We start from the raw sequence: 19703 nt of genomic DNA, 5'->3' as shown, positions 1-19703 counted from the left end.
TCCACCCCTGCCTACCCCCTCCTCGTTCGGGCCCTGCCTGCCTCCCGCCCCCAGTCCGACTCCCTGCCGGTCCCTCCTTGCCTGCCCGTCCCCCATCCCGCCCACGCGGCGCGGTCGGGATGCAGCTGCCCCGGGCACCGCCGCCTGCAGCACCACGGAGAGCGCCCGGCCAGCCTCCGCACGGCCCTGCCCGCGGAGTGGGGGCCTGGGTGTGTCTCGACTGGGGCGAGGCCGCCCTTGTGTGCGGAGCACCGCGTGGTTGCTCACCATTTCCTTCTGGGAATAAGCTCTTCTCGCTACAGATATCCAGGCACAATCCTGTCCCCTGCTCACCCAACCCCCCATTCAGCCACACAGCCAAAGACCCAGAAGTGAAACCCCCCAGAAAGCCACCTGGTTCCCGGACCGCCTTCCTGCTTTCCGCGCGGGAAGGGCCTCTCAGGAAGGCGGATCGGCCCTGCATCCCGACACACCTGCCTCATCCCCTCCTCCTGCGAGCCAGAGCCGCCTCGGCAGGGAGACCTCACGGCGTCTGCCCCGCCACGGCTCACTCGCTGGTGTCTGAGTGCACGGGAATGTTTTTCTCCTCAAACTCACCTCCAGACTCCATTATTCTCATACAAAAAAACCCCATAGTTTCTGCAATTCAGAGATTATCATTAGTGTCTCAAAAGAAAAAGCTAGCCTCATGCTCATTCTCTGGGTACTGCTTCAATCAAAGATGCTGTTTACTGACCTCAAGGAAGCTTGAAAAGCATAATCCTGAGTTATCTGTTCTAGGCAAGCACACACAGAATGAGAGTACCACACTTAGAGATGGCACATGGTGTAGCCTTTGCAGCTGCAAACAGCATCACAAAAGGAAGGAGAACAGTGCCAATGCCCTGCCTGCTCTGGGACAACCCAGCTCCACCCACCCTGGAGACCTGTGTCTGCTCTCCTGGGTTTTCCCACCCACCTATACACCACACCATGAAACAAATCCATAAGTAATGTCCTCCAAATTCCAAGCTGAAAATTTGTCCTATGCCCTGTCTGTCTGCAAGCAGTGTGAGAGTCTGTTATCACTGCAAGCTTTTAACAGTAAGTCTGTTTTTCCCCTGGGAGAAGCACATGAGCTCCAGCTGGACAGCATAAACGTGAAAAGGTAAAGATGGAGCATCCTTCTCTTTGTGCCATCATTTTCTTGGATACTGTCTTCTCTAGGTCAGCAACCACTTCCAGGCCCAGGAGGTTTCCAAACAGGTCCCATCATTGCCATGTTTCTAGCAAAGGTTTCAATTAACTACTCACATTTGTTTAGTAGCTCCCAGTCATGCTACAGACTTTCCTCCTGCTGAGGATAGAGAATCCTCAAAATTAACATAGGCAATCCTTAGAACATGTCCATCCCCTTTCATGCAATAACAATACCAGGTCCCATGCTGCACACTTTATCAAGGGCATCAAGCACTTCCCAATGGCTCTTGTTACAGTGCGTTAGGGAAGTGGTTATTAACTTCTTTGCACATTTATTCTGGTTTTGGCTTTCCAGAGCCCTTTCAGAGTGAAAGCAGGTCCAGCTGCCACTCCCCATAGTTTAGCAGAGTTCAGCATGTCCAGGGTTAGGTCTGGGGACACTAAAACAGGTACTGAAATGCAGAAACATTCAGTATAAAGCAATTGTATGGGATATCTGTGTATCCTTGCAGGAGGCAAAAATAATCTGAGGAGCTGTTTTACTGAAATGGTTTTGAAAATCTGTCGCAGTGGTCCCTTTTCTTGTATCTTTGGGGGAAAAAAGTGTTAAAATGAATTTGTGCATGTTTTACAGGTAGCAACAGCAGAGCCTTCAACACCAATAGGCTTTTTTCATGTAAGACATAAAACATTTGACATGGAATGTACTATTAACACCAGACCGAGGGGGGAGAGGCAGCCAAGGACTGATTTCCATTTCAAACTGCATTCTGGCACTTTGTACTCCAGCACTATTGGCGGATCAATATTTAATGCCCGGAGATTCTGGCTCTGCAGGAGTCATGTCAGGGGACCTCTCGAGCCAATCTGCTTGGGTGGAGGAGTGATAATTATTCATGGGCTCCTGCCTCTTGCTCCTTCTCTTGCACAGCCCCACTCTGCTGACTCAGTGCCTTATTCAGTCTTCTCTCCCTCTCTCCACTGCTGTAGCTGGACCCCTTTGCCTTCAGCGCCTCTGAGAGCTGCACATCCCACCATGGCTAAAACAGCAATGGGTAAGAAACCACCTCTCTTTTCCTTCAGCCAGTACCACGGCCGCTGTCTCCTAGGTCCTCTACCTACAGTAGGTGCTCTTTTCGCTGTCCCGAAAGTTTGGGGGGGAAAAAAATCAAGACAACGCTGAACATATTTAATTTCTTTGATCAGGAGGGTGGGTGGAACCAGGGGCTGTTTTAGCGTCCTAATGGAGATCGGATTAATTATAAACCAGTGGGTGAGGTCGGTACTTGAGCACAGCATAATTTTGAAACTGCTTTCATTAATTTAAATATGAATGTATATATATTATATGTTAAAAAAAAAAAGGGGGGAACAAAACGAACGGTAAAGTTATCCCCCGCTATCAATGTGCCTCACCCCGTCCCCGGCGGCCGGAGTCAGCGCTCCTCTCTGTCTCTGAAACCGCGTGGGGAGAAGAAAAGAAGGACGGGGGAGAGGCACCGCCGCCCGAAACGGGCACGGCGGCCCGGGGGGCTGGGGAGGGTCGGGCCGGGCCGGGCTGGGCTGGCGGGGGGCCCGCGGTGCCGGGCAGGGGGGCTGCAGCGGGGCGGGCCCTGCCAGGCACGCACTGCGGCCGGCCGCGCCCAGCCCAGCCCAGCCCGGCGCGGAGGGCTGCGGGAGGGGCGGCGAGAAGATGCTGTCGCTCGGCGTTGCCCCGGCACTGCCCGCACCTGCAGTCTGCCGGGGGGAGGGACATAGGGGGCGGCTGAAGTAGGTCACTGCATCGCGGAGAGCTGGTGTGCGCTAGCAGTGGCCGCCCTGCTCGCTCTCCCGGGGGGCAGCCGGGGCTGTTGTTACTTGGCGTTTTCCAGCAGCCAGCAGAGCATCCTCCTCACCCCTCCCCGGCAGAGCCGCGCCCTGCCACCGCGACGCGCCGCCCCCCGCCCCAGCCCTCCCCGCCGGGCCCCGGGGAGCGCCTGGCGGGGCGCGGCAGCTGCACCCTCCCCGCCCCAGCACCGGGCCCCGGGGGGCTCCCGGGTCATCGAGGAACCCGTTGGCGTCGGGTCCCTGTTGGTCTTCCTGGTCCCGGCAGGAGCGAAGGGCGTTAGCCCGGCACTGGCCCCTTTGTTCGATGGAGACTGCTGGGGAGGGAGAGCGGAAAAATCGCAGTGAGGGTGTGTGGGGGAGAGATAATAGTTTGGGGGTTGTTTGTTGGTTTTTTGTTTTGCTTGTTTGCTTTTTGGTGGGTTTTTTGTCTGTTTTTTTCCGGAGGGGAATGAGGCTGGACCTGCATTTGACGCATTCAAATTCAAGTTTTCACAATCATTCACCATTAATATCGTGCACTCACAAATCCCATAAGAATGAAAGAGCTCCCAACACAATTGTTGCCTTTCCCCAAGAAACAAATCCCATTCAGATTTTCATTCTATGCAGACTCTTGTTACCACTCTTCATCACATTGCATAAAGTTACGACAAACCCTTCGGGCAGTGCCTGTAATCGATGCATTATACCGGTGCATTTGTTTGAATGCTGATGTTCCACTCCCGAGCAGTAATCGGTGTGAATTGAAAACATTTTAACCTGGCCGTGGCACCCCTGGGAACAGCATGAGACAGCTGTAGATGCAAACAGAGGAGGGAAGTGAGGGCTGTGGGAGCCTGGCCAGCCCTGCAGTGGCGAGCACGCGGTCCCCTCCCCACTGCAGCAATCCGGTAATCAGTATTGATAATTTGTAGTCGGTCGGGGACCTATCGCGGCAGAAGGCCCTGTTAGGAATTCTACCACAAGGGAAGAAAGGGCTCCTCAGCCTGTGGTTAATGGTCTCATAGCACACAAATATAAAGATTTCTGCAGCAAGAGAGAGGTCAGGAATCATTAAGTTTGCCTAGAGACTAAGGGACTATATGATGCCAGTTTGTCTAATGATACCTGGTTAACAAGCCACATATGCCAACAATAAAAAGCTGTGTAACTACCTAGCTCAAGTTTCTAAAAATACTAATTACAATAGCATTTAGTTAAAAAAAAAATTGAAAGTTACATTTTTAAAAGCATCTTCCCTCTTTAAACTCACAAAGCTTTAAGGATTCTCCTCACCATTTCCTTAAACCTTATTTTTCCTTGTATACAGTTCTTAGTAGAGAAAATTTGGATCTAGACAGTCTATTAGAATAAACCACTTTATTTCAAGAGTTACTACAAGGTAAAAAATTTTCATGTGAAAAAATAGATGTATTCTCTGTAATACACATTTCCAGTTAGTGCTAAATGAGCTACATTCGTCCTGTTGTCAAGCTTTACCCAATAGACCACTGAGAAAACTACAGAGCACCTGATTTTTTTTTCCCTTTTGAGCACCATATTTTGCAAAGTGGCAATAAAGGCTGGATCCTGCTTCCACTGGAGCCAGCAAAACATTTCTAAACAGCTTAAGCCAGCCCACTATTATGTTTCTGGCCCTGGTCCAGCAAGGCACTTAAGCAGGTGTCTGAGAGTGAGCATGCAAAATAGTCCTGCTGGCTGTGGACAGAACTCTACACGTAACTCAGGTTAGGCAGATACTAAATACCTTGACAAGCCTGTGTTTATATTTTGCCATAAAAAAACCCCAAAATTAGGCCTCATTTTCTCTTAGGTTCAGTAAAATAAGAGGTTTTCAAGGAAAGCTCCTTTGACTTACCTAGGAATTTCAACAGCTGCAAGAACTTCTTGGAGATCAATACGGCCTGAACGCCCATGAGATTCTCCAATTCTTTCTGTTTAGTTTACGTAGTATGTGAATGATGCATAGCAAACACACACACACATTTTTTTATTTATTTTTTTTAAGTCTGTCTTATTTTAAAATTCCATGTAACACAACTGTAAAGAAATTCTGGGGGCTTTTAAATTTCATCCCCCCTTTGATGCCATCTTCTACACAAAATCTATATTGGATGGAGGAACTCCTTCTTTCTTTATAGTCCCAACTGTGCAGGATGTATGTTACATAAGTCAGCAGCCTTTGCAGGTGAGGTCACTAAAGACCAATCAGGCCACGTACCTGGTTTGATAGACTTACTCAGTGTATGTACATGGCTGGCAGTGTGAGGTTGAAGCAGTCTGTGGTGCCACGGGAACTAAAGAAGGTGTTTGAAAGCATTATTTCATTGTTTCCTTGTGGTGGTTTGTTTAAAGAATATTTATTAGAACATCTTCAGTCATCACAAAGAAACTCTCAGTCCCGATTATGGCTCTTGTTTATTTTATAGGAAGTTGTTTCACAGAGATACGTGGGATATATGTTAATAATGTGTTAAGGAAGTGTTTAAATTCAACTCCTTTTGAAACAGTCAAGAATGCTGTGAGGTGATAAATGGGTGGAATTATGAGGATATGGGAATTCAGGCAGCTCCATGCTGCCTCTTTTGCATATCTCAGTAAGACTGATTAAACTCCTGTAAAAGTGCTTTAGAGTTGTTCTTCTACTTTGTCATTTACATTTTAGTCATGAGCTCAGACACCTATAATTAGCTTGATGGATGCAAGGCCATTGCTAAGTTTGTCTATTAACTGAGTACTACACTGTTGTTTTATCTGGTATGTAAACATACATATGAAGTCATAAATAAGTGTATGGTTGTTGAGTTTAACTGGTTCACTTATTTTAATGACTTCTTTTAATGCAAAGGTGTAAGCATTCTGCCTCTTATTTGCCAGCTGCACTTAAACAATTGTTTGATCTTCAACAATTGCACACGAGTAGTCATCTGGACATCAGTGGCAATGACAAGCTTCCAGTTAAACAACATATGGCTAAGTGCCAAGCTGACTTTGGACTGAGCATGCTCCTTTCCATGTTGTGCAGTTTTTAGCTGAAGGTTTTAACCTTCCCTTTTATAAATAAATGAACACAAATCAGCTCTGAATTATTTTCAGCTGTCAGAAAATAACATTTTTGCATAGACAAGTAGGAAATTATGTTAATATGAGAGCCAATGTAGGCAAGAATCAGAAAATAGTGTATTGTTTCATAATGTTATCAGAAATGTGATAACATTATGTGAGACAATGTTTTTCCAAATTTTTTTCAAGATCTAGCAGAAGAAACATTTTTCTGAGAACTTTTATTACTGAGCTAATATAAAGTTCATTGCAAGTACACTTCAACAGAGAACTGAAGATTAACACCTTTTCACATTTTTTGTTGGTTTTTGAAGAGTCAATTACTCTTCCTGCTATTGAGAATTGAGGCAGGAATAATTTTCAAAACAGTCCATATGGCTAAGAATTTATATTACCTCATAGCAGATTTTTACTTACTCTGTGATGTGTACAGGCAGGAGGATAAAATGTCATCTATTTCATTTTCTTATGGAAGAGATCCCATAACATGCTGAGGAAATAAAAATAAAATTCAGCAGCTTGAACACTTCCAAAATGTTCTCTCACCTCCACCTCCATCACCTCTTTTTCCAAATATAAACTCTAGTTAGACTAAAGACTTCCGTGTTTAAAAACTTGTTTTTGTAATTCATTCACATCAATTTTGTCAGTTTGAATTTAATTTATTATTTAAGTCTGGGAATTTATTATTATTTATTTTTATATTTGTACTGCGATAGTACATTTCTCTAGATCATATTTTGCACACCTATTTTTTAGTATAAATACTGTGTAATCTAACCTAATGGTTAGATTTATGTCAGATGACATTTATATTAATTTCTTTAGAAAAGGATTCTCCATTTTCAAATTAATAGCATTGATTTAAAAACAACTCAGAAGGCAGATGGGACACTCATCCAGCAATGTATTTAGATACTGTTTTAGCCTTCAAACTAATTAATTCTCATTATTGCCTGCAGTGAGAAGTAGACCTTATTATATAGTCTGAAACACAGAGATCAGAGGGTTCCCATGATAGGTCGGTCTGGGCAATACTTGACCTCTGAAGCATTTTCATGTAGGTCTGATTTAACTACCTCATTTGTTCACAGTCAAAAGAAACAGAGGTGTTCAGCACTCTTGAAAAACATCAAGCCCTGGGTGTCTTAAAGTAGGCATCCTAAAATGGTGTCACACCACATAATTGATATAGGTGGAAAATTAACTCACTAAGAGCTTTGCTAAAGCTGATACAGCAAGAAAGCCACCACTGGAACATAAAAGGGACTGAGAGAGGCATTGAGCCTTCTCACAGTGTGCCCTCCCCACAGGCTGTGTGTATGTGTATATATATATATGTGTGTGTGTGTGTGTGTGTGTGTGTGTAGTGCATTTGCCTTTCAGTTTAGGTTATCAGGCTTCAAAACTCTTTATTCTGGCACTCTCAGCAGATCTACCCAATGCTTTCAGGAGGAGTAAATGCCACATCTCGAAGCAGCAGCAGTGCTTGCTTACCTCTGCCCTCAAAAAATTCACTCTCAGTTCTCCCTACGAGTCACCTTTATAAACAAAACCTGTTGCCATCATCAGGTGGCTTGCAGAGAATGTGTCTTCTTCAGCAGTATCCATAAAATGGATGATAGATGAACAAATTTTGCAAATGACTCTTGTGTCACTGCAGCCAATGGAGTACAGCCACTGGCCTCAGCACAACTGGGGGCACAGCCTATGGGGACACACAGGTTGGCAGCTGATTTGGAGGAATGTCTGATATTCACAATGCTTTCTAGGCTACACACAACCCTCACACATTCTGTGGATATAGTCTGAGGTGGTGTTGGTTTTCGTTCAGTTTATCAATATTGTTGATCCCACTTGGAAGTGCGAGTCCCCTCTGTGAACATCAGCCAGCAACTCTACCTGGGACACATACCTCAATCCTGCAAGGTACTGGGCACCCATGACTGCAGTGCAGGCAGTAGCTATTGCCCTAGTTGCTCAGCACTTTTCAAAAGCAGGAAAAACTGCTTTGGAGACCTCAACACATATGGACCTGCATCCTCAGTTGAAAAAATGGACTGATGCAGAAATGCTGGCTCCTGGGAACTAAATACTTAAGACATCGTGTGTCTGAGAAAAACCAGCATACAAATCTGCTCCAAAATTATTTCATTTTCTCTTCCACTTACTATGTTTTTCTTTTTCTTGTCTGCTAATACATAATTTAACCAGTAAAGTGAATTTCAGCTTTTTCTGCCAGGTTGTGCAGTTAAACTGATGCACACTGTCTACACAAAACATTAGACTTTTCTGAACACATATAGGATTTTTTTCTTTTTTCTGTAAGGTATAGCAGTCAAATCCAGGCAGTTCATAAATAAATTATGATTTATGCACTCATTCTAATACACTAAACCTCATGGTTGTGGCAGTTGCTCTGTGTGGGGAAATTGTGATCCTTCACACACACAATCACGAAACAGGATTGGTGGGGGTTTTTTCACCAGTTTTGCCCCAGGCAGATGATTTAGTTTAGAGAGGTGACTGAGGATAGGGTTAATAAAGCTCTAATGCACCTGTGGTGGCATGCAGGTATGACTGTAACTCCACAGCAAGTGGGGAGAGGTCAGTGCCTCTAACTATGGTCAAGAGTGAATGCACTCAATTCAGAAACCCAGAGGAAAATGCAGGGAGGAATAGGGACAGTTCAATCATCCCTTGGGCACTTCAGAGGGAAACCCTACTTCAGTCTCTGCCTTTGTGGTGGGAGGAAAAGTGGTGGCAATGGGCACACTCCTGCCCCAGAGCCACAGGCTGGTGGCTGGCCTTCAAGTGGGATGGTGGAATCTGGTGTCCCTTGTCCATTCGTGTACTCCCTCCCCATATAAGACCAGAGCCACTGAGCTAGCCCGCTTTCCACCCTCCTTTGGGAAGAGCATCATGTTAGAGAGAGGACAAGAGAGCACACAGGAGGGAGGATGACCTCCACCCAGTAACTGGGGACCCCAGGACCATCAGTAGATTTTGCATGGTATGTCAAAATAGAAACAGTTATGGGAGAAGAAAATAGAACTTGAGTTTCTTTAGGTGGCACAGCACACCAATTTGAAGAGCACAAATTGTGTTTTTCTGGATTTTCATGACCTCTCCTCACATGTGCAGAAATTTGCAGAATCCACATTTTGGATTTAGAAACCTGAGTTTTTGTGGGTTTTTTCTTAAACATCATTTTAGGCACCTAACTCCTTTACTGGTTTTGTGGGTTAATCATTTTATGACCTGACTTTCTTTTTGTTAAGATGGGGAGAATCATATTTGGGATGTGAGGTTATGTTCCATACTGCATGGAAATGTGTAACTATGCTCCAATATTATAGAATATGCAAAAAATCCATAGTGATCAGATTAGGAAACAGAGCAACTTAACCTTCTAAAGGTGTATTAGCATTCTGTGCTATTCAGGTAGTTTTTTATAATCCTTAGGGAATTTCTTAGGTAAAGAAAAATTAATTTTGTGGATATTTTATACTATTGATTGACATAGAGATTTTAAAATGGGCAATTTATCTTAAGCTAAAGTATGCTGGAGATAGCCAAAGTACCTTTTAATGCTTACGGTTTTTACATTTGAATACATTCACCAGTCACTAAGTGATTACATAGCTATAACTTTTGAGCTTGATGTTATTTTTTATACTCTCAAAGTTATTGAAAACACAAATTGTCCTTTTGGGCTAAGATTTCTCAGATACACATGTTCAAATTCATCCTCTGGTTTCCACTGGGATGACTCTTGATGTCATTTTATTGGCAGAGCTCTCTGGAGTGACTAATATTATTGCAATTGTTTTTTCTTTTCGAAAGACTGTAGAGACAATAGCCAGGTCCAAGATGCACAAATTTTTTTTATCTACACCAGTATATAAAAATGTAGCCAAAATTATATTTTTTTGTTTCCTGGTATTTTGGTACTGCAGATCCTCCTGGTACCTGAATAGAGCTGTAAGAAATGTTGCGTGCTCCTAGGAAATTTTTTTACTTAAAATGAATGCATGAATCAATCTCTATAATTTTTCATTTTTATTAGTCTATTAACTGTTTTAATATATTTGTTTCTCACATTATTCATGTGAAAAGAAACAGCAATTGGTATCACTCAAGTCACGTTTATGTCATTGAATATACATTGTTTGTCTCCAGGTACTGATGTTTATTCAATTTACTATGTAGATAGTAAAAAAAACCCTATTTCTAAGCTAATATCTTTCCTGTGCTCAGATATTTTTGGTGCTGTTGAGACTGCAGTCAGAGACCTTTCAGTATATGTTGTAGATAGGAATGAAGCCCTTACTCCTGATTTAAAAACTTAAATATTTGAAATTTGTCAACAAAACAGTTGTTCTCAAGGCAAATAACTTCTTCCTGGGAAATGATGTTCTACCTCTAAACATCATTATTTTCTAAGTAAAATATCAATAATGACTTCTTAAGTAAAGTAGTAGTAAGGTATTTATTTTAAGCTGCACTGAGGGTTCAAGTTACTCCTTTTTGAAGTGCATTCACTTTGTTTTTTTGCAGTGAAAGATCAAGAAGGGAAATACATGACCTAGAGAATCATACTGCATTTCATTAACAGTGTAAAGAATTTCACCTTCTTGAGGTGGAAGGCCTGAAAAACAGGATTAAACATGACAGAGGTACTTTCAAGTCCTCTGCAAAATTGTAATTACTAATTTATGTAGCTTGACAGTGCTATGCTAGAGGTCTCAGTTCTGCTGGCATCCTCATCTCTGCACAAAGATGTGAACAGCACCGTCAAGGGTAAAAAAAATTGCAATAATAAAAATAAAATCAAGACATTTAGACAAGCAAACAGAAGTAATCTACAATATAAAGGCTGCAAATTTATATTTAGTACATTTCTATGTAGTTATATGGATAGAATTTCCTAGATTAAAACAAAATTAAGAAAAAGTATTCTGGAAACAGAATATTATATCAGATGGACCCCAGTCTGTCCCTGAACTACTACTCTAATAATTATACTCTTTTAATGTTATTTGCATTAGAGGAAGGTCTGAGCTAGTAGTCAGGAAGATTTCTATTTCAGATGACTCTCAACTTTCTTGTGAACAATCTGCTGTCCTAATCAGTTTCCCATCTGCTTCATCCCCACCACCTACTGATTTCCAGTTCCAGTTCATTTCCTTGCTACCCTTTCCCTGATTTTCTTAGCCCAATATCATTGTCCAGTCAATCAAGTGCCACCCTCATTCTTGGTCAAATTTCAATCCTCCCATCCCATGACTGACTTTACCTGCGTGGTTTTTATTCTTTTTTTTTTTTAATTTGTCTTTTCTCAGCAATTTCTTCCAGTATGCAGATTCAGCTCTCATCCCTTCATACAGCCTCTTCCTTCCTGTAGTCCTTCACACTTTTGTGAGGCCAGAAGGGAAGGAATTAAGACCACAGGATAGTTGTTTCCTCTTGTTTTTCCAATTTCCAGTGCTCCTCTGGTACACAGCATCACTCTCTGCCCATGTGGAATCAGTCCTGCCCAGCACAAAGTGCCTTGAGACAAACTGGCTTGGATTTGTATCTCTCAGCCACGGCTTAAGCCTGCAATCCAGTATTTCAATGACTTCCACAGCCAGGCCTGGACAGACGTTTTTCAAATGAAGAATGATTTCCTGGCACAAAGCCCTAGAACCTTTAAAATAAATAAAATAAGCACTTGTTTAGTTTACCACATGCATGGATTTTTCCCTAGTCATCTTCATAGAAACAGTGAAATGTTTTTAGCTAAAAGCTTCTCCAAAATTCAACAAGAGGCAGCCTTCCAGCTGAGAAAACTGTAGGCCAAATTGTAATTTATCAAAGTGATGTTCAGTGGAAGAAGGACTCCCGTATTTTCTAATGCAGTGTGGAAAAAACCCAGCACAATATGGGAAATAACAAAGGCTGACTGTGGTGTACAGTCAAATGTTTAAGGCTAAGTTGTGCAAAGTCCAAGAACACCAATCTTGCTAGAATTAGAACCTAAACCTGTGGAAATCTGTGGATGCATTTATAAATCTATGGATGTATTTATAAATCTATGTTGGTTTACATCTGATGAACCCATTTTTCCACCCTTTAAATCTCCTAAAGTATCAGCTTAGTACAGAAACCTCTTCTTTATTATTTTGAAAAGTCATGTAAAAGCCAGCTACACTAATAAAGGAGAATTTGATTATGCAGGCAAAGAGATTTTTTTTTCTTATACAGGAAAAAGAATTTGATTATACAACAAAAGAGACTAAACAGTCTATTGCAAGTTGACATTTGGATATATCCAGCTCCTGCTACTTTTAAGAAAATACTGAAAATCAAATGGACAAACCAGTCCTAGAAGTTTGATGAGTCTGTTAGAAAGGGCAGGCTGAGCAACACAGAAGTTCTGGTTTGCTGTTAATGACAGACTGTTGATACTGGTGCACAGTGCCCTGAAAAATCTCACTATTGCAAGTGAAAATCTTTTTTTATTATTCTAAATGAGCCAAGCACCCTCACACCACCAATCAGTGGAGCATCTCTGCAGGGATCAACTCCTCATGTGGTTAATTTAGTAGCAGAGCAGTGTCTCTGAATTCATCAAGATCTTCTTCTAAGTGGAGGCCAGTTTTGCAGAAAAATAGAGAGACAGAGAGACAGGTAGATAGATAGCTGCAGAGGGATAAATAGACTGACAGAGCAAAGGTGCTCTAGAAATCTTCAGTAATATTTCAGAATAGGAAAAAAACCTGAAAAACAGTATAAAAGAGTGAAGGAGAAGAGAAAGATGAAAAAGAGAGGTGAGTCATGAAAGACTTAATTGGGAGTAGTCATATTACTGAAAGTCCATATAAATTCTTATAGTGTAGACATTTATGCATTAATTTTACATCTTCAAAAATCCATTTATTTCTATTATGCAAATAATAAAACACAGGTCGCTTCCTGTGACTAGTGGTTCTTGTTCTAGTTTTATTTTAGCATGAATTATAACAAAAGTATCCCAGCAGTAAATGTTCTCCCTCAACCAATTTAATCAATTCTGAATAATACAATATGTTCTTTGCATCATCAGCATGGTTTCCAAGAAGAGGCTGTAATTTTTTATCTTTTTTTTCTCAATAATTTTATGTATCTTCTGGTTCGCATACTCAGTAATATTTTTAATCATTGCCCAACCATGATAAATTTTAGCAATATCCTGTTGAGTGGTATCATTATTTTTGTAATGGAGAGAGTCAGATGTTTGCATATATGCATAAAGACATGGCAGGATACAATAGTAGAAGTATAAATCTGGTAATTAGTAGTAATAGCTGCATAGATCATTTAGGTAAAGGTCACATAGAAAAATCTGAAAGCCACAGAGTTAAAAATATCTGTCATCTGGAAAAGTTTAATTCTGTCATTTCATTGATCTTTCCTTCAAATAGTTGTAAGCAGCTAGTTTATTGTCCTTTAGGCCCCCCCTTTGCCCAAGTAAACAAACCAGGCCCTCTCCAACTACCCTTCCCAAGCCACCTGCCTCTGGTCCCTCACCTTCCTGGTAGCCTTCCACTGGACTTTCACCTGTTTCTCCATGGCCCTTTTAAACTGGGGGACCCAAAACTGGATATAGTACCTCAGGTGCAGCTGCACATCACCAAATATCTCCAAGCAGTGGTGAACACAACCTCCCCTCCTGCTGGTTCACACACACCTTTGCTTCCTTTCTTGGTTCTTCCAAATTTTGACCCTTAAAAAGAAAGGCAGAAGAAATAGCGGCGGGGAGGGGGTGGGGGGGAACAGAAAACCAGCAAAACCACACACCACAAAACAGCCTCTTCCTTGTGTGACTTTTGGAGCCAACCTACACATGCCAAATTTATTCCTATAAGTTTATTTTTTAACAAAGTCCCTGCCCCAGTATCCATTCCTATTTTGGTACCTAGACTTCACCCTTCAGGATTGACAGTTATGGGTTTAGGTAGCCACGCACTGAAACACCATCTGAAACCTCACTTGGATATTTTTACTTTCTTTTGGACTGTGTAGAAGACTAAGAGAAAATTATCCTATGTCTTTCAATGCTTCAGAAATAGATTTTCACACTAGCCCTAGTTTCTAGATTTGGTGACCTGCCAAAAGATTCTTTTCCTAGTCATTCTGCTACCCACTTGTTAGGAGATAACGCCAAATGAGAAGATGAGTTTTACAGAACCTGCTTTGTATCAACATGGTTGATGAGGGAGTTGCTGTCATTTTTGCTTACTCTGTAGAGTGCTTTCATAGTCCTTCAAAAACTAAAAACATTATTTTTGAACCAGAGGATTTCTCCAAGGATAAACACGCCTTTGATAGGCTTCCTACATAGGGAGACTTTTTTAAATTAGGGACTACATTTCTCTAAAACCAGAAATTCAGTCCTTTGTAATATCCTTTAATAAAAATAAATACAGCCCCTTGCTCCTACATATACCCCATGGAGTAGACTCAAATCTGTATAAAGACGTTTACATTTATAGTGTCTTTGTTATGAAAAAAGGGAATTAAGCCATACAGTATAAAACATCATAATAACACAGTTTCTGCTATCCCACCTCCTTGGGTTTAAAGCAAAATCTTCCACAAATACAAGTTATGTTGACAGGCAGACTCTAAAATCAAGTATTTTTACTCAGAAACTCAAAAGTCATTTACTAGGAGCTTGTTTGGTTCTGGCATTTGAATTTAAAATACTATTGTTAATTAACACAATATAATGTGTGTGCCATTGTATTATTGCAAGAATAGGAACTCTTCCTGTGTAACTAATCTGCTTACATATATCATTTTCAATTGTGTACAGAAAGCAAACTAATGCCTTTGTTCAAAATGATGAGACATTCTTATTTTAAGATGTCTCACAAAATTAAAATTCCATTCAAAACCCAGAAGTAAATTGAATTTTTCAGGCTGTCTCCTTTCATTGTCTTTTTCATTTTGACATTTAGTCGGTAGTCATGGCAGCCAGCAAGAGTGATTGTGTAGCATAAAGATGCAGTTACACATATTTGGCTTTGGGCTAAGTACATTAAATACATGTCAATTGCTCAAAATCAACCAATAAAGTTACGTAAATACATATATATATATATGTATATATACATATATATTTACATTTTTGTGTAAATGCATATATGTCTAAACTAACTAACAAATTATTCTGTTTGATATTCAGACACTATAAAATGGGGTTTCTAGTCTGTATGAAATCATTAGTTTGAGGGGTACTGTTCACAGCCCTCACAGCAGCATATTTTCTCTAAAATGGATTCTCCTGATATTTATGGTGTGAAAATAATTTCAGTATGTTCTGCACTCAGTGAAATGACTCAGCAAGCAAGGAATGCATTTAATCCCTGGAATATAAAGATCAGTAGTCCAACACCACCAAAACTTAAAACTGCATTTATATCCTATGTTATAAAGACAAATTTCTAGTTAGCTGATTCTCCGCATTCTTTTTTCTTTTTAATAAAGAAAAATAAAAGCAACTTGCAATTTATTTTGCTTATTATTTTCTGAGCTTCAAGTTACCACTAACTAATATTTGACTTCATCAGCTCAAAGCACAGTTTTGAAAATACTGGAAGACATCAAAGGTATCTGCACTTTGGAATGGCATAGGATGAGTATTAATGAACATTGTGGTTACAACTCCTATATGAGTTCTAAAAAAAGTCACATTTTATATCAGGTTTACAGTTCTCTGCATATTTGAGCCCAGAAAAATGGCAAGAACTGGCTTGTCTGTTAGTGGAAACTGGCAGTGTAGCAATCCCTCTGTGTTCCCTCAGGTGAGGTGCTCCAAAACAGATGAGACTCCCTGAGTGATGAAAACAGAAAACACTGAATTTTCTACCCATTCGTTCTTAATTGCTTGCTCTGCCTGAACCATGTTGTTCCATTTCTTTCCTTGATGATCAGTGGCTCGCTTTTGGAACATGTGGGTAGTTGTGTTAAAATTTGTTTTCTGGAGAAGCTCAGTATGAACAATTTGACTGTAACATCAGTTCAGAGATGAGGGAAGGGATTTCATAACATAATTGAAATAATATCACTACAAGTCCAGAAAGCATCTGCTGTGACCAGATGAAAAGAGACAGTAGCAGGACTCTTATTTCCATTACAAAGGGTGGCAATATGCAAGATTATGCCACTACTCCCTAGGCATGACAAAATACAGATGCCACAGAATAAAATGACACCCAGTGTCAGTGGTGATGCATGGCCAGCTGATGCAAGACCACGAAGGGTTTGCCAAGCCTCCATAAAAGGATAAGGGTGATGCAAAATTAAGTCAGTTGAAGCCTCTGAAAAATTATCATCAGGAAAAACTGAATAAATTTCACCATTCCAAAAACACGTGGCTGAGGGTGAGATTCAGATAAATAGAAGTTACACTGGCAGCCAGCTCTCTCACACCCTGCTCTAGTAACCCAGTCTTACTGTGCTAGAACAGAACCTAGAGCATGATTCATACCTCAGGAAGATGCTGTTTGATCATACTAGGCTGCATGACTAAACCACTGCCGTTCTGTTTCATTGCATTTGATTTGCATCCTCACTCAAGGAGCTGTTTCACCAGCCAGAACCCATGTTGCCTGCAGCACTCACAAAGACACAGCCTGTACCAACAGAGGTGTCACTTATACAGAATTCAAGAGAACTCTCTTCCCTTGGAAGCTTTCTGATGAACAAGTCTATGACCTGAGGCAGATTTTTTTCACTTCTGGGTCATTTTTTTCCCAGAATCCCTTGCCTGTCTTTCTCATTTAGACCATAAACTTTTTGGCATAGGGTGTTTGCATCTGACAAGTTTGTACAGAAAGTAGTGCAGATCTCAGCTGGGCCTCTCCATGCTCCCACAATGCCATGACAAGATGACCTCAAGAGCATACTGGGAGACAGCAGCTATTTCTGATGGCCTAGCCCTGGGTGCTCTGCTTGATGCTCTAGGGGAGATCAGTGTGCTCAACACAGGGACTTGAAATTTCACTTCCCACCAGTGCTTGGTTCAGCAGCAACATGCTGCTGTTGTGGTGGCTGATGCCTGCATGCCAGGGCTGTTGAGGAAGAGGGGGCTGCTTGCAGGCCTGGCAGCTTCCAATCTGTAACTCAGTTCTCCCCACCCCACACTTAGAAAGACACTGAAGAAGTTCCAACTCCTTTGCAAGTCCTTCCCTGGTGCTTCAGCTGCCAGCATGGCCCCAGAACCACTTCATGCACCACAAATTTGCATGCAGGAAAAAGCATGGCTCAGGGAGCTCTTAAGCACTGCCTGGCCACTTCTGAGGGAAGGATCATCAATGTGGGGTTGTCCTGTTGCAGGGAACTCCTGAAGCAAACTCCACTAGGCTGCTCTTATGGCAGGCTAGTACAGTTCATAGCCCCAATCCCAGAAATGCTAAGACAAGATAAATCATGTACAGCAAAACTGGGGTGGTTGGAATGAGGAGAGTCTCTGAAAAGCCTTCTGCTTCCCTGGCCTTCAGACATGAGCATCAGGACTCCTTGAAACATTTCTTTTTAGCATGCATGGAGATTAAGATCTTGGTTCAGTGCTGCTTACCACAAGAGATCTTCAAAGCCACTGTTAGTGGAAACTTTGCAGTGAAATATCTGGCTTTTTAAGCCATTTTATATGTACCCTGTCTCAGAAATAAAAGAATTTAATGGCTTTGTGTGCTGGTAAAAGGGTATGTCACAACCCTTCAGGCATATGATGCAAAGGAAATAGATCATGTGCGGTGAGCACTAAATCATGGGAAGCAAATTCACCCATTCAAAAACTTCAGAGCTCAAGGTTTTGTTTCTTAAATCGTTCATGTAAGACTCTAAGTGATACCTCAGGGGAAAGGGATTTTTCTTGAGAACTGGAAAATTAGTGATAGGATCAGACCCAGAATGAAACATGCAGAATTGTTACTACTACACTAACAGGAGTACTAAACTAAAGGTAAAACAGATTTTCTTGTAAGATGTGACAAAGCCAAGCTTGCTGCAATGCCAATCAAAAGAAACTGTTTGCTCCTTGTGCGGGTACGTAACAAAACAAACAATGATTCTCAAGCAGGTAAGATGAGCCAAATAGGGAAGATTATTTCCTCCTGGTACTGCTGCTACAACCTACTCCCTTTTTCCATACAGTTCACATTCAGGAAAATCTCTTTGGTTGACATCATCCCATAGCTGAATTTCCAGTCTTTTTTGCTTCCACAGAATACAGGAGACAGCAAATAGCACAATGGTTACTGGTTGGGTCTGCCTTAAAGATTTTCAAGCTATTGATGTTCACATAACTTTCACACCTACATGATAATCAGGAACTAACTGTGTTTATGGTGGCCTATTATGAAGGTAGGCATAAGTTCAGCACCTTAAATATCGACATCTTGCCAAACCATCTGAAGAACAGGGTTTGAACTTCTCACTGCACAAAAATTAAACAGTTATGTTCAGTTAACCAGCAGAAAATAAAACTGTCTTAGCTATACTATAGCCTTCAAGTTGATTCCTCACTCTTTGTCCTCCCCATTGTCTTCAAAGTCTGTTTTAGTAACATCCTTTCCTACACAAAAAGCTCTATGGGGAGAAAATTAGGGGAAAACAGATGGGGTGTGAAAGGGCAGAGGGAAATATGGGGGGAAGCCTTGATAAACTGTAAAGGCAAAGCAGACCTTAAAGAAGGTCTTCTCCCCTTGGGGGAAAAAAAAAATCTCTGGAATTTTTGTTTTCACCTTGGCTGAAGTCCTCTTAAGTTCTAATTAATTTCGGGAGGGCCACAGTCCTCTGTATTAGCACTGGGTCCTTTGCCTTTCCCTCAGTCCCAGAGCACTTTCAGAACCGAACTGCCAAGGGCTTCCTCATGCCAGTGTGATGCAAAGGGATGGCTCAGAAGAGAGCGCAGCATCTGGCTCTTCCACTGCAACAGACTAGTTTCTGCAGAGCTGAGGAATGAGAAGCTAACCCATGGCTTTCTTGTCTGTTCTTCCCATGTTTCCACCAGCATGCAGTGTGGTGAGGCTGTCAGGGCCCCGAGGCTCTGCACAGGTACATGTCTGTTGTATTCCTTCCACGCTAAGAGGTAATATGTGTGTTTTCATTTCAGTAAACAGAAAGCACAGAGCGACTATGGCAAAGCCTCTGCATCGCTCTTTGTTTTGAGTAACCATGACAAGGTGTTTATATTTTTCCAAATTCAAAAAACCCCTTCCATCAAAATCTCATTTTGACAATGCAATTGCATTAGCTCAAAAAAACAGTCCCATTAACTCGTGTCACAGATGACTGTAACAGTTAGGGTTCAGTAAATGGGGTTTTTCATTGTTCCAGCAGTGAAAATTACATACATTGAAATAATACAAAATAGTAACTTTACATCATAACATTCTGACATCAGAAAATAAATACATTTGACTGCAACGACACACGTTAAGTAAAAATCACAGACGTGGCACCTGGAATAGTCCAGTTTTGTCCAAAAAGCCATAGTCATGATCAGTGATAGATTAAGTTGTAAATTTAGGGGCAATTCTTAGTCAAACTTGTGCCACCCTGCAATCCATGTTTACATGTGTTTTTATCTGTGCACCATA

At 41.6% G+C, this 19703-nt stretch overlaps 1 protein-coding gene across 1 annotated transcript in view; it reads left to right on the top strand.

The window, feature by feature from the left end:
• Positions 1-1983: 1983 nt before the first annotated feature.
• The window catches only part of STMN2 (stathmin 2), a 36514-nt gene continuing 18794 nt past the window's right edge, over positions 1984-19703 (top strand). Inside the window, exon 1 of the mRNA XM_050328199.1 lies at positions 1984-2234. Coding sequence (XP_050184156.1) covers positions 2216-2234 — 19 coding nt within the window. The 5' untranslated portion in view covers positions 1984-2215. The remainder of the gene's footprint in view (positions 2235-19703) is intronic.

This window comes from Myiozetetes cayanensis, unplaced genomic scaffold (assembly GCF_022539395.1).
Source record: "Myiozetetes cayanensis isolate MyiCay16 unplaced genomic scaffold, myiCay2020 scf1, whole genome shotgun sequence".
Lineage (NCBI taxonomy): Eukaryota > Metazoa > Chordata > Aves > Passeriformes > Tyrannidae > Myiozetetes > Myiozetetes cayanensis.
The sequence above is the reverse complement of the archived record's forward strand: the minus strand, read 5'-3'. Positions and strand labels throughout refer to the sequence as shown.